General features: G+C 39.3%; 1 protein-coding gene across 1 annotated transcript in view; it reads right to left on the bottom strand.

The window, feature by feature from the left end:
- The window catches only part of JAG2 (jagged 2), a 34,417-nt gene that overhangs the window by 12,325 nt on the left and 6,675 nt on the right, over window positions 1–15,417 (bottom strand). Inside the window, exons 3-13 of the mRNA XM_010180848.1 lie at window positions 10,758–10,888; window positions 10,254–10,373; window positions 7,781–7,894; window positions 6,888–7,001; window positions 6,211–6,324; window positions 5,624–5,670; window positions 5,176–5,349; window positions 2,748–2,898; window positions 2,300–2,464; window positions 1,625–1,738; window positions 192–305 (exon numbers count right to left, since the gene is read on the bottom strand). Of these exons, the coding sequence (XP_010179150.1) occupies window positions 192–305; window positions 1,625–1,738; window positions 2,300–2,464; window positions 2,748–2,898; window positions 5,176–5,349; window positions 5,624–5,670; window positions 6,211–6,324; window positions 6,888–7,001; window positions 7,781–7,894; window positions 10,254–10,373; window positions 10,758–10,888 (1,358 nt within the window). The remainder of the gene's footprint in view (window positions 1–191; window positions 306–1,624; window positions 1,739–2,299; window positions 2,465–2,747; window positions 2,899–5,175; window positions 5,350–5,623; window positions 5,671–6,210; window positions 6,325–6,887; window positions 7,002–7,780; window positions 7,895–10,253; window positions 10,374–10,757; window positions 10,889–15,417) is intronic.

Genomic DNA, 15,417 nt, shown 5'->3' with positions numbered 1-15,417 from the left:
ACTCTTTCACTTCATGAACGAACACACTTTTATATGTTCTATTTTGTTGCTGGAAAAATGGAAGACATAATGAAAATATCCCTATTATTTCACTGCAATTGTTTAATTGTAAACTTCAGGAACTCTAATCTCACGAGAAGAAAGAAAATAAATCTTTGGGTAAACTAAAGATCAAAGTAAAGAGCACTTACGTGAATGGCAAGTTTTGCCTTTCCAGTCATTCTTACACTCACAATAGAAGTCATTTACCAAATCAATGCATCGGCCACCGTTGTGACATGGGTTAGGAGTACAGTCATTGAAATCTAGAAAGAGAGTTATTCAAATCAGATTATCCAGCCTAGCCGAGACCGTGAGAAAGTATAAAGTAATTCTTTATAAAGGAAATAAATTGCATACTATTTAGGAAGACAGTGTTCCCAACTGTTATGGGGTTATCTTTATAGAAGCTAGGGAAAAAAACCTCCTGATTTAATACAGAACAACGTGAAAAGATTTTCTGACAGCTTAAAAGTATCATTCATCATATGGCTCCTAAGCAGAGCACCAAGGCAGTCTCACTTCTCCAGCAAACAGCTGTATTCTGAACTTCAGAGAAAACTTTCCAGTAGGGACCACAACGTGCTGAAAAGGAGCCCCAACCCAGGACATCCACCTGAGACAGTTAAGGCTCCCTCTCCTGCTTTATGCTTCAAAATGCAGAGTTAAAGCCATTAGATGGCTTAACCATACATATACACACATACGTATAGATACGTGTGCATACACACACATTAAACATACACATACCCATACAGCAATTTTACAGAAAATACTTTTCACTTGAGACAAATTTTAATAGGCAGAACATAATTATTCCAGACCAAACTTCATCTAGACCACACAAAAAGCTCTTCTGACACTGAGAGCTGCAAAAGCTTCTCTGTCTTTATTTCACATCTCAGTCGGTGCATATCCTGTAATAAGTCTCAGCAAGTCCTAGCCATTGTTTTAGAAGTGGCTTCATTTAGAGTAGGAGGAGAACCAACTGCAGTTTCCTCTGAGGTAGCTTAACCATGAACTGGCCTAGCATAATACTATGCCATCTAAGGCTCAATATGTCTCAAGCCAGGGCAGCAAGAGTAAAGGCCTGCTGTCACTGACCCCAGAACACAAAACAGACTCATGACATTAATGGAGTAAAATTTATAAATTCCCTTAGTAAAGTGGAAGCACATTTTAGCTTGCACTGGCTTAAAAGCTAAAAAGCTTTCCAAGTTTGGAAACTACTGTAAGTAGATTAAGTAAGGGGCAAACTTTCATGTACAGTAAGTACTAAGAAGTACATGTGCTTATAGCAGGAAAAGCAATGATGAGTAGAACCCTAACAGGGTACACTCACTTTTGCCTCTCCTCAGGAGAAAAAAAAAGTAAGTGTTCTCCTGAGATACATCCTGTACTATACCAAAATCAGATTATGGTCCTATTGGAAGAAATGAGCCTTTTACAGCTGCAACCCAAACATCTTTTGCAAACACTGGGTAGACTGTCATTAGAACAGAGACTACCCCATTATTATCAACCACACACCAACCGCTATGGCAAAGCTGTAATATTCGACCCTGCAATGCTTAGCTGTACTCACTTGTGTCACACAGTTCTCCTTCCCAGCCACTTGAGCAGAAACATCTAAATGAATCAACTTCATCGATGCATGTCCCACCATTCTTGCAAGGTTTCCCAAGACAATCATTGATATCTATGACAAAAAGTCAACAGTTATTGCCAAAGGCTGTCTTCGTCTACCTAGATGAGTAATCGATACTTGTGTTTTCTGGAAAAAGCAGGGCAAAGTTATACTCTATCTGTACATACAGCTCAAACATCTGTTTTCAAGTCTGGTAAGGTTTCTAGATTTACTCTCTCTCTCATATGTAAAAATATCCAGGTGCTAAAAAATACCTGGAGCAGCAACACACATGCTCCTAAACTGTGCTCTCAATGTGTCTATCCTTTCTTTATCATCCCCGTGTTGGAGAAATCCATGGCTTCTTCCAAGATTGTACATAAAGGTAGTGGGTACAGACAATCACACTGAACTTGGGCTAAAACTAGGGGGGTTTCTTCCCCCCAGAGAAGGCATGAACCACTACAAACAGAAATGTTAGCAGAAGAAACTGGATTTCAAGCACTACACTCAAAACAGTGCTCTATACAACTTTATTAAGATCTTCATGTTTTGTTTTATGTTGTAAAGCTTCATAACAAAAATTTTAAGGAAGTTTTAGGGCAACAAAATTTAGAAGAAACTTCTACTTACTTTCATGACAGTACGTTCCAGTAAAACCTCTTTCACAGGCGCAAGTAAAATTCCCTCCTGGCTGACTAATACACCGTCCATGAGGCCCACACACATTAGATGAAATGAAACGGATTCCTTCTTGGGTAGCATTAGTGAAGACTTCTATTGTACAGCTGTCTATTACTAAGAATGAGAAGTATATCATCAGGCTAATAATCTGCATTACAGTTTTTAGTTTCAAAAAGCTATCAAAAAATTAAGGCTAATCACAAATTATGTTAAGTGCATGTTACCCTCCACCTCTTTAAAAATAAGATGTTCCAAGCATTTCTTCTCACTGCCTCACTATTTCACAAAGTCCAAATACAATTCAAGTGCTTCTGCATTATATTTCCAGAAATAATATTTTTCTCTCTCTAAAGTACCATCAATACATTAAGGCAAGTTTCTGGACAGCAGCAGGTACCTTTACAAGAATTGTTCTTGCAGTGGTCCTTGAGATGAGAACAATTCTTTCCATCATAGTCATCAGGGCAGGCACAGTAATAATCTCCTCCCAGATCATAGCATCTAGCCCCGTTTTGGCAAGGGTTAGGTTCACAGAAATCAATATCCATCTGTAAGAGAGACCATCGTTAGCAGCAGCTGCTTCATTTCCCAGGAGTAAGCAGCATTATCTGTGTCGCCAAAGACACAGATGAACCCAATTTATGAGGAACCTCGCGTTTTAAGAAGGTTTATCAATCATATATATTGCATTCCATACTGCAACACAGAGAGAAACTTCAGGTTACTTCAGTCAATCCTAACAACAGAGGATTTCTGATACTGCTAAAGTGACATTCCTTTGCAGGAGGCTGAATAAGCACACTTGCAATGACTTAGTTAGCAAAGAACAGAGACATCTTACTGTGACTATTCTGCATCATTATAATTCACTTCTCTGGCCTTCACACCCACACACTAAGTGCTACAATGCAAGTTAAATACCAGTGCACTTCTCAACTTTGTGCCTGCAAGCCACGTAAAATATACAGAAATTAAAAGAATACTATTCTCTAGAGCAACTTCTCTTCCCATCTCAATTAACACACAGAATTCATTATAAAACCACATAGCTTGGAAGGGGCCTCTGGAGGTCTGCTACTCCCACTTTCTTCTCAAAGTAGGTCTGGTTGCACTAAGCTGCTCAGGGCCTTATTCCTACAAATACTATCACCATGGCAATTTACACTCACAAACACTAGGTGTATTTCAAACGCTTCTTTCCCTCTGATTCAAAAACCAAAATTTAAACCCTGCTTTCATAACATAGCTCTCAGCACAGGCAAATTGCTGAAGCAAAGCGATTCTGCTTCTTTTGCATCTTAGATCAACACACAAGATCTGACTGGCGAAGCCCTAAACTGGCCTCAAAATCCATGAAGCAGCCCCCAAAGGGATATTGTTACATCGCAGTATCTTTCCTCCAAATTGTTATTCTCAAGGATTGCTTTTCCTCAAGTGAATTTTTCCCTCTTCGCATCTCTCTTGTGAGAAAGTTTCCACAGCCTTACAAAGTAAAGTCAAATAGTAGATTTAGTCATTATTTTTAGTAGTTCTACAGCTAAATAGGAGAAAAATTCAAAGCAACCAAAACAGAAGGAATGCTAATGGTGCTAAGTATTTAATTCAGAGGAGCACGTACAATCCCAGCTTCAATAGAGGGGTTTTCAGCAAGCTATTTTGTGCTTTCATATGGAACATTCAAAGCAAAGTACAAAAAATGGCGAAAGTCTGAGAAAGATCCTCAGATCTCCTCTATCAGATGTCTCCACTTGTTTCCTTCCATTACTGCAAATTTCCCCTTCCCAATGCAAGTTCAGTAGCTGGTACTTTAGCATCTGGAATCGATGGTAGATATTTGCTGCAACACTCCAGGCAAGCAGCCAACTCCCTCCTATTTTTCAAACAGATTTGCTCACACTTTAATTGCACAGCGTGGTATGAATCAGCCAAGAGCAGAGCACTCAAGCTATGAACCTTATGAAGAAATGGTACATGAGCTATTAGGCAGTGCACCAGTTTAATAAAACTGGTCAGTATCTGTAACACTTCTTGATTTTGAATAAAAGGAGAGCATTGTTCCTGTAATAACACAAATAATATAGAATAAAATTACTTCACCATTTAAGAAAGATTAATTCAATATCCTCCACAAAAAATTCCAGAGTAAATTCAACGCCTTCAGTTGATGCTGTCTTGCTAATCATAACTCGTACATGAATTTGGCTATCAGTTAAAGCTGGAAAGCACGTATTTAAGACAATATAAATTGATCATTTTTCCCCTAGAGAGAGGGAGCTGTTCGCTATCATTAATTACTTTATGAATTATCACTAAGACTTCCGTATTTCAGATCCGAATCCTTATTTAAGCACTAGAAATCCACGTTCCTAAAATGATCTCAAACAAAGTTCTGAAAGCCAATACTTGTGTATCTGTCTGCTTTTAGTTATGTGGATTTTCCTACCGACAGCAGCAGGATTACTCGAAAGGTAATTCAATGATGTACTTCAGAGTTGTTAGGATGAAGACTTAAAACATTCTACTGTAATAAAAGGACAACTCCTGAAAATTGCAAAGGAAAGTGTTTCAAGCTTAAGGAATACAGGCAGCCTTAAAGCATTCTGGAGAGTCAATACCTAAGTGCAAAAACTTGTAGTTTATCAGGCTGCAAATTTAAGCGATACAGCTATGACAGCACTTCCCAACAAATTATTCAGAGTATCAAGTAACAGCTACGTTATTCAGTAATGCTTTAGCCTTGGGTTACTCCCATTTAAACCCCGAGACGTTTTCTCCAAGAACTGAGTGCATGAGAAGCACTGCAGTAACGTCACCACTGTCCTCACCTCACAGAAGACTCCCGAGAAGCCCTGTGAACACAGGCAGCTGAACCCATTCACCAGGTCTTTGCAGCGGCCTCCATTGTGGCATGGATTGCTTTCACACTCATTTGTTTCTGTCTCACAGTTTTTTCCTGTGAAACCATGAGGGCATAAGCAATGGTAACCATTCACTTCGTCCTTCACAGAGCGGGGGGGGGGAAAACAAAAGTAGAAAGATTTGTTTATTGATAAAACTTGCACACAAGGATTCAAGTTATTTCTATATTCTGTATTTGTGAACAGCAGCGGAATCACATAAAATTATTTTGTGAAAAGCTGCAAGAGTCTGCAAGTGCAACACTGCACTTTTAACATTGAACCTCAATTAACCAACCTGTAATTCCAGAATTTGTAACTAGCTAGAACAAGATTAATTTTCAACCTGGCATCCAAATAAACAAAAAAAAGTTACCTTGCAAGTCCCTCCATGCTGACACTGCCCGTGACAGTCATTAATATCTATGGGTAAAACATGCAAGGCATTAGCATTTATACTGGAAGACTTAAGCTGTAAAGAACAGGTCTAGCAAAAAAATGGAGAACAAGTGATTTTCAGAAAGGATTTTTCTAGATGTTTCAAAGGAAAGCAAGGATGCTCGATACCTTAAGAGATTCTTATTTTTAAAAATATGAAATAGAAAATAATACATTACATATTCCTATTATGGTGTAACAAATTAAATCAATTGCTATCAGCTAATTTCACATCTAACATTTTAGCTAAAAAGTATTTTAAGTTGAATCCGTACATGGTATCTTTCTGAATCAGGGATGAACAAGTAGGGAGAGATTTATTAAGTGTCTATCTAAGCTCATTTTAATATCAATTACATTTCTAAGTAAGTTTTCAAACAGTATTTTCAATTTACCTTACTGAAAGTTAAGAAAATCCTGACACCACGTATTTTTTTCTTGTACAATTATGTATTATTTATCATAAAACCTTTTTAAAATAATAAAGCATCCTATGTTCAACATATATACTAAAGAAATACTAACTGATATGACAATTTACTCCTGTCCATCCTGGAATGCAGTCACAGTAATATCCACCAATGAGATTTTTGCAAGAGTAAGCATTAACACAGGGTTTCCCCTCACACTCATTAGCATCTGTGAAAGAAGAGAAAAGAAAGAAGAGAATAAAGAACAAACCCAGAAACAGATTGCCACAGCACCAAGCAAAGTTTCCATGCAATCCAAGCATCAGAAGCTCATATTATACATTGGAAGGGCACTAAAACCATTTAAAAACCACAGGTTTTTTTTTTAAGGCACACTTGTCTGTAGTAGCACATGCGTGTTATCTTACTTTACCCTTTACCAAAACTCAAAGAGGTCATATGTTAGTCAGGGCAAATCCCTTCCTTGCCTCCATAAGCTTATAGTCACTGTTCTGCCACCGTGAAGAAGCAGCTACCATCACCAACACTGTATTTTGGAACAGAAAAGTTATTGGGCATTCTAGAAGAACTATTATAAGTAAGCTTAATTTGGGGCTTAAATAGTTACAGGTTCACTTGAAACTTTTGGCTTTCAGATCTACAAAAGAAGAGCTGAGATACCAATAGCAACGCACATCTTCAAAGTTTCTTCAATAAAAATCACGTCAGAAACACACTTACGTGGAGCTACTCATTATTTAGGAATAACCTCCAGTGGTCTTCAAAACTTACCAAGCTGACACGTTGCTCCAATCCACTGCTGTGGACATATACACTCAAATGCATTAACACCATCAATACAGGTCCCTCCTTGAGCACAAGGGTTAGACGCACATTCGTCGATATCTGGAACATCAAAGTGTGCCTTTCATTACACGGTTTAAAATTCGGTTTAACCTGTTGTTTGCTGGGGTTTTTGGGGGGTTTATTTTGAGATGAAGGGGGAGAATGTACAACCAAATTAGCTTTGGAACACACAACGTTTCTAACCTAGCTTTCACTTAGGCTTTTCCCGCATCTTTGAGATAGGGAAGAGAGGAACTCTGAAATTTTCTAGCAAGAAGATTCAGTTAATCTGCCAATAATGAACACATCCACTGAAAGTCATATTCCCAGATCATGACACAAGCTTAGCCAGTATATTTTTTTGAGGATAGTTGCTGTTGAAAAATGGATAAGAAAAGCCCATGTTCCAAACCACAGGCAACATACAAACGAATTACATAGGCCCACAATATGTTTCAACTACTTCCCTGCCTTCTAGACCAGACACTTAATCATTTGAGTAATCTATTCTCCTGCTACTTTAAGGGGAGAACTTTTCATGTTCACATTTATATTTCTTAAAACAAATCCGTTCTGTATTTCGATTTAGACTGGCTAAAGAGTCAGATTGTCCTACAAGCTTTGGCAACAGGGCATTTCTGGGGTCCAGCTATGCTTTTTTGTGTTGTAGATCTCAACTGCAGCACACAGATACTGCTGGCTGCACAGTACCATTAATCCTTTCAGAGTCCCCCAAGGCACAGCTGTAAGGTAAGGTAAAAGACTACCACCAAATTATCAAGTAAGCTTTATCAACCCTTCTAACCTAATGGGTCAGTCATCAGTAAACGCATACCCACCAATAGCACATGTTGGTCCACTCCACCCTGATGGGCAGTGACACTTGAAGCTCGATGAAATTTCATGACAAATTCCACCATTAGCACAGGGATTAGATACACAAGCATGCTCCGCTGGGAAGAGAGGAGGAAATAAGTTATTGCTATATACTATTCCAGTATCAATTAAAGAGAATTCACACAGAAATTGTGTTCTAATCAAAAGTGACCAAGAGCATGAAGAGTGGAGAGGGTGCCTATACAGAAGTTTGGAGCCTCCCTCTCCCAGCTGTGTAAGATTCCTCTCCCAGAGCGTAAGAGCCCCAGTAGGAGACTGAAGTAGGATTTTACTGAAGGCACACCATCCTTCCTATCCACTGACTAGAAAGCCTGAAGCTAGACAGGTCACTATCTCCATATCCCAGGAACTAGAGAAGTTCCCCATTAACCTACTGCTTCCAGCCACGCGATTCCATCTTGTTTTCTTTTTTTTTTTCCCCTTCAGTGAGACAAAACAGATTCACTGCAAGCAGAGGTCTGAAGAGTAGTAGTGGTTTAAGTATTAAAGGCCTGTTTAGTTTCATTCTAATACTGTTCCTTGGAAAGAGCAAAGAATCCAGCTACTTGCAATTATAGGCAGCACCGCTTGTTGTCACTCCATGTAGGGCTGTAATACTTGCAGAAGCTGCACTAAGCAACAGCCAGGTTGAGGAGGGACAAGTTGTATGCCATCACTGTTTATATTTGCCCCTCTTAGGAGCCAAGGAAACTTTTAGAAAGAAGAAAATTCTCTTACTAGGCAAGATTTTCTAGGTATTGTTAGCACTTAGGTTTTGGAATCTTTCTTTCAGGCACGTTATCTAGTTTGCAAACTGAATTTACATGTCTATGGTGTTAGGTACTAATACCTGAAGCAGCTCACACACCAATCTACTGCTAATAATCAGTACAGAACTCAAACACATGGCTCCCTTTACTCCTCCCTCCTCATCTGAAGAGCCAAGTTGCTTCCCCACAGCTTTCAGGGCAAGCTAAGACAAGATTCCATCCATTTTAGCCAAAACTTTGCAGCATATTCTACCAGCTGAAGTAAAAGTCAAGTTTTGATACCATCATTAATACCACATGGCACTTCAGAGAAGTTCAAAGATCTACATCCTGATGAATGTGAAAAACTTCTGCTGATAATAATTTAGTGATCTTAAAGCCAAACAGTTAAGTTAAAGAAACAAAAAAAAGTTCTTTCCATCTACACTTGTAACTATATCAAGGAATAGCAAAAGTCAAAGTGAGAAGACTGGAAATATCACATTTTAAAAGAAGGATTTAACAGTCCCATCATGGTAAAGAAAGTCACTGCAGAACACCCAGCTGGATACTACGTGTGAAAAGGTTGAACTGAAAGCTTTAATTTTTCTCCAAATATCAATTTTTTTGAATGAAAATAGAAAAACAAGAAATTGCACACTTGTTCCTTTATCTCTAGAGACAGAATAATCAGGAAGAGTCTCCAAATTCCAAAATAAGTCTCCAGTACATGAAAATTTTGGTCTTTGTGTAACACATACACAGATATAAATTAAAAAAGCCATACACTATCTTTGTGCTGCGGTTGAGAAAGAAAGCAGTTTTTCATGTTGGATAGACACAGAGCTGTTAGACTGTGCTCAAGAAGGCATCCTGCATCAGAAACATGGTTTCAATGCTTTCCTCCACTTTGCCAATGGGAAGAGGGAAGCCACTTAGCTTTAGTTTAGAACACCTAAGGTGACTCTGTAAGAGGGTCTGGGCACATTTCCATAGTACCTGACATCGACATTAATAATCCAAATATATTTAAAGTCCCAAACAAAAAGATTATTTTAAAAATCAAGTTTCAGTTGATCAAAAAGGATCGTCAACACATTGAAGCAGCTGTAAATTGGGCCAAAACCCCGGTTAAAACTGAAGTGTCCATCGCTACTACCTTCCTTAGTCCCCAGCTTGTACAAGATGCACGTTTGCAAGCAAGCCAAAAGAGGGGAAAAAATGGGTAGGAGAGAAAAAGGTAACACGGAAAGGTATAACCTTTACAGAAGTAACCCACAACCCACTTCCATGCCCAACTGCATCTTGGATTAAAGAAGTGAAGAAATCAAAGGGAAGAAATCTTCTCAGTCTTATCTACATCCAAAGGAAACTGCCTCAGCATTTCTATTGTTTCCAGTGTTTTTTTGACTAGCCAGCCTAAGGCACTAGACCAGAGAGACCAAGCTGGCATCGCCCACTGTCACACAAAGGAGCAATCACATCGGAAGGACAAGTTGCACACCATCACTTCTCACGCTTGCCCTCTCAGAAACCAAGCTAGCTTTTGGAAACGAGAAAAAAGCCTCTCCACTCCACAAAAAAAATATGCAACAATAAGCATGCAAAAATGCCACCTGGCTAACTAGAACATAGCCATGCCTAAAAGTTTCAGATTTCTGAAGATAGATGCAATATCCACAAGTACCAATTTCGCAGTTCTTTCCAGAGTAGCCATCCGGGCAAGCACAGCGATATTCGTCTGGCTCAGTATTCATACAGGTTCCACCGTTCACACAGGGATGGTGATTTCCACAGTAATTCAGATCTAGAGAAAGAAAAGCATCAATCAACAGGGAACACAAAGCTCACCACTTTAATCCCTAGTCAGATATACAGGTGCCTTTCTGGCTTGAACATCAGTCACCAACATCATCCTCATATTCCCTTAACTAGGCTGTCATCTCCTTACTATCCACAGGACAGGGAAGGATGAACAAGTGACAATTGCATGAATTAGAAGAGTCAGGAACGTTCCAAGCATTTTATCTTAAACTTCCTACACTTACAATGTTTAGGCACCATCTGCCATAGAAGAATTAGGCACAGAAATACTCAGATAGTTGCACGCTAGCAGGAAAAAAAATGGTTAATGAGTTATCAGTTAATCATGCAACTTTACTTATATTCCCTGTTCATTAATGTTAAGTACCTTTGTTACAGAGCAGGCCACCCCAGTTGGTTTCACAATTACACTGCCATGGTTCGTTACAGCTCCCATGAGCACAGCCTGGGTAGCGGACACACTCATCACAGTACTGTCCTTGCCAACCATAATGACACCTAAGATGTAAGTGCACATGTTAAAAGTTAGCGACGTGATGCTCAATTATCAGCATTACAGATATTTAGAACGCTACACTTACCATTCTCAAGAACAAAGTCAACCGTTCAATACGCAAAAGTTAACAAACGTTATTTATCCTGTTTAGAAAGGACGTAATAATTCTGTTGAACAACTTTACTGCAGCTCATCTGGCTCATGGCAACAACCACCACCAAGCACTACGCATTGCAAGAACCGTACATAAATCAGTTGTTCTTTCACAAGAAGCCCCATCTTCACGTAATCATCTCGCACTAGGAAAAGAGTTGTGATTGGTATAAAATAGTTGAGATTACTTTTCAGAAGGAGACTGCAGGCTTACTGCATCAAGCACGATGGCTTTTTTCTCTAGGAAGATGGCTTTCAAGATAGCGGCTAGTTTGTTCTAGAGTGCTACAGCCTTGAGAGACCAGGGCAGCCAGAGATGCAGCTGTCTTGTCAACTGACTCAGGATTCAGTTTCTCCAGAGAACCCTTTTCACAGATTTATTCTATTATATCCTCAGGGTTTTCTACTGACATTATGAAAAAGGTGCTCTTTGGAGAAAGGAGAGAGAGAGGAAAGATAAAAAAACCCATTACTAATTAAGTTGTTCTAAATAGAGTTGAGCTTCAGTCACAATATTTCTTTAGTGTCTTTATGTTATCTGGAACAGAATTCTGCTAGCAAAACCAAGCGTTTGTGCTACAAGAGAAGCGTTAAAGTTTGAACTTCAGAAAAAGTACATAGGCTAATGCTTTTTTTGTTTTGTAACATGTACTCAACACACACTTTAATGAAAAATTGTTCTTTTGGGTTAACAAACTGCTCGTTCTTTTAAGAGCACTTCTAATAAACAGTTTAAGAGCCATACTAGCAACAGAGAGAGAGATGCATAAAAACACACCGAATGGAGCTGGGCACTTGTATGACGCTGGAGCCCTAGTGTCCTGAGGAAAAAAACACAGTAGAAAGGAAACTACTTTTATAGATTTAACACCACCATTCTATTATCGTTGTGCTTTGAATATCATAAAAGAACAGAAAACAAGTTCTTAAGTCTTCGCTGTGTGGTGAGAAGACGAGGAAAATGAGTATAAATGAGGAATCTTGGTTCCTCGTGAACCAATCCATATCCATCAATTCAGTAAGTTCTCTCAATTCCCAGAGGAACAGGACAGGTTATGCTGGCAGCACAGCATTTAAACTTCTGCTATGTACAGAGGCAGAAGGTATCCAGATGCAGAGCTCTGCAAGATGATTTTTTAATATAAAGTTCCAGAAATATTTTGAATTCTTAGCCCCAGTATCCGCTCCTCACTCAAAACCTTGCAGTTGTGGGATCCCTAAGGAGAGTCCAGATGCCTCTGGTCACTCACTAAAGCAAAGCTGTAAGAAGCCCGGGGAACATACATATTTCAGAAGCAGCTTCCTTCTGCTGTATTAGCAGTGAGAGGAAACAAATACTGCTCCTGCTAAATTTGATCTCTTCCTTCCTCCTCAAGGACAAAAAAAAAGTCTTTTTGGGGCTGGTAATAAACAATAAAAAAAAGCACAGTAACTGAATTACTGGCCCCAGCCCAAATCTCCATCCATGCCAAACCTGGCACTACTGCCAGTGATTCACCATGACTATCCCAGCCAGAGCCAACTCCCCACCCACACATCTCAAGCATTTTCAAGGGCTGAAAGTCTGCATCGCAAAGCAAATAATCACAATAATTCAATCTGTTTTCCATACCCAATGGATAACGAGTTTCTTTGTTTAACGCTGCACTGGTGATTAAGAGTGCAAAGAAAAACACGGCCACCTTCTTAGAACTTGAAGGCATCTGAAGCACCTACTCCAGTATGCAAGTATGCCTGATTGCATTAAAATTAGTTCAGCAGAAAAGGGCTGCTGCTTTTTCACGATTGTGAAAAGCTTACTTTTAAAGTTACCACCAAGCCCGAGGGAAATAATCTCTAGAGGCTAAATGCAGTCCAAAGGAACACCGTGTTTACAAGTCAAAAGGTTACTATGTGGTAAGCTGATCAGCCTTCAGTTTACAAGGAAGAGTAAATTAGGATTTCCTCTTGAACAGGAATCCTGCATTAGCAGGTGCTAGAGCAGCTTTAATTCCACTTCCTTCTAAAAAGATAATGTTTACAAGGATCTCAGCTCACCCCTAGAGCAAGATGGGATCAATAAAGTGAAGCCAATTCAGAAATGCGCACGTTGTCACTTGAGAAAAATACCAAGCAAAAAGCAAAGGATGAAAAAAAGAAGTTAATGATCCACTATATGAAGCCCAAGGGGTACAGACATAAAAGCAACATCATCTATTAAAAAAAACCCAACAAAAGAGCAAACCAGAATTCCCTTTCAAGTAGCAACCACTTGTGTGAACGCCGAAAGAAAACTGCTAGTGCAGGTCACGGTAGGCTGAAGTTACTTCTTCCCTGCTCCTCCCCATTCAGAATTTGTTGGAGGTTTCTGCAATCCTAAACGTTTCACATCTGAATAAATAAGAACGCCAAATTTAGAGAATTCACAAGGATTCCCATTGTTCAATGGACAAAGAAAATTCTTATTGGAATCAAGATTCTACTTCCCTTGTCCTTCCCTTCTGCTGACTTCATTGGCTCTAACTCCTCTTTACAACCAAACACGAAAAAAAAAATCAGGGATGGCTTAATTTTAGCCCTCGCTGGGTTATTAGCAGTACAAAAGAAGCTACCATAAATAGATTGTTACAGTTTAGTAACTTCCTGATGGAAGGTTGAAGTACAGGCATCTGCTCCCGGACCAAAGCGTCCCTTCAGGTCAGGATTAACACAGAGAGAGCGTGATGGGAACAGAAGAACAATTGCAAGTTATCCTGAAATCAATAACTCGCAGAAAAGCTCCCAGTATTTCTACAGACACACTTCACAACTTCTGTTTTACTTAGATGAGAGTTTGGTGGCAAGAGAAAACAAGAATTTAAACACAAGCCTGGAGGAAGGGGAGGCGTCGGGAGTTCACATCAGCAAAGTTTCTAGATAACGTTTCAGTCTTGAGATTAGAGAAACTGCAACTGTGCAGGAAAAATACTGTTATCAATGACAAGTAGATAGAGCCAGAGTAATTCAACTCATGGTATATACTTGGTTACAATAAGAAAGTGGGGCTTCAAATAGCTGAATTCCAGGATAAGGAAGAAAGACCTTCTACAGTAAACCTCAGTGTGTTTCAAGTAGTAAATCTGGTATCAAGGAATCCTACAGAAGCATCTGTCATTACACACAGTTCAAAGATACCCATGTACTCAGAGGCAGAAGTGGAGGGGACGTGGGGAAAGAAGAAAGAAATAGAATATTTGGGGGCTTTTGCTTTTCCTGGGGTTATTAAAAAAGCTAAACCAGACAAGTTCAGTAATTTTTCTACAGAACTGTTCTTTCTCTATGTTCTTTTGAAACAGTTATAATCAAGGAAAACGCTGATACTGGTCTTTGCTTTCCTCTGAGGATGCTTCTGTTATCATTATTTAGCAAAAGCTATGTTTAAATTGAGCATTTCCAAGTCAGAGGGCACAACACGTACAAGCTTTGGCACCACTTAATGCACAAATACACCTAAAGCATCAGTGTGAAGGGACTCAAAACCAAACTACTTCTCAAGTCAATGTCAAAATATAAGGCCTAAAAACAAACTGAAAAAAATCCCAAGGAGGATACTGGCAATGAGCTGTAAGCCTGTAATTACCACAGGTTACATCGTACTGGTACATTGAACATTCTGCAAGAGCTGAAGTGAAGATTATTGTGCCATATTTACATATCATTTTTTTAAAGCAGGCTTTTTGGAGGGAGCTTCTCCCACTCATATTTCAATTGGAAGCGGCGGCCAAAACACTCAGCACAGGAAAACGAAGCAGAACAGTGACATTAAGAGCAGAAGCAAAACGCATCATTCAGGGGTGGGGGAGAAATAACCCTCTTAAATGGAAAACCACTAAATTTTCTAATGACGTGAACAGGATGGTGTTGCATAGGCCAGAACAATAGCTTTAAATTAGTTATTTACTTAAAATAACTATAAGAAAGTCTGTTTAATCTTTTAAGAGATTAATTGTCACACAGCAGGCAGCAATATAGTCTAGCTCTTAGGAGATCCTACGACTCAGAGCACCCGACTTTGAAGTTATAGCTAGTATGGTACTCACTAGGACTTGCCCCAGGAGCAGCTTCTCCACTTTCCTACCTTTGAAATAGGCACGATGGTTTTGTGAGTAGGGAAGGAAAAGATGCTCATTAACCAACTCAAATAATGTAATTACCAGAAAGCTTGTAATCTTTCCCCTAACCCCTAGTATTCTTATTAGGCCAAAAGATACAATCCTTTCACACAGAATCACAGAATGGCTCGGTTGGAAAAGCCCTCTGAGATCATCACGTCCAACCGTTCCTGTCTACCCCCTAAACCATATCCCTAAGTACCTCGTCTACCCGCTCTTTAAACACATCCAGGGATGGTGACTCCACC

Source organism: Mesitornis unicolor, unplaced genomic scaffold (genome assembly GCF_000695765.1).
Source record: "Mesitornis unicolor isolate BGI_N332 unplaced genomic scaffold, ASM69576v1 scaffold1073, whole genome shotgun sequence".
Taxonomy (NCBI): Eukaryota; Metazoa; Chordata; class Aves; order Mesitornithiformes; family Mesitornithidae; genus Mesitornis; species Mesitornis unicolor.
This window is presented reverse-complemented; position numbering and strand designations above follow the sequence as displayed.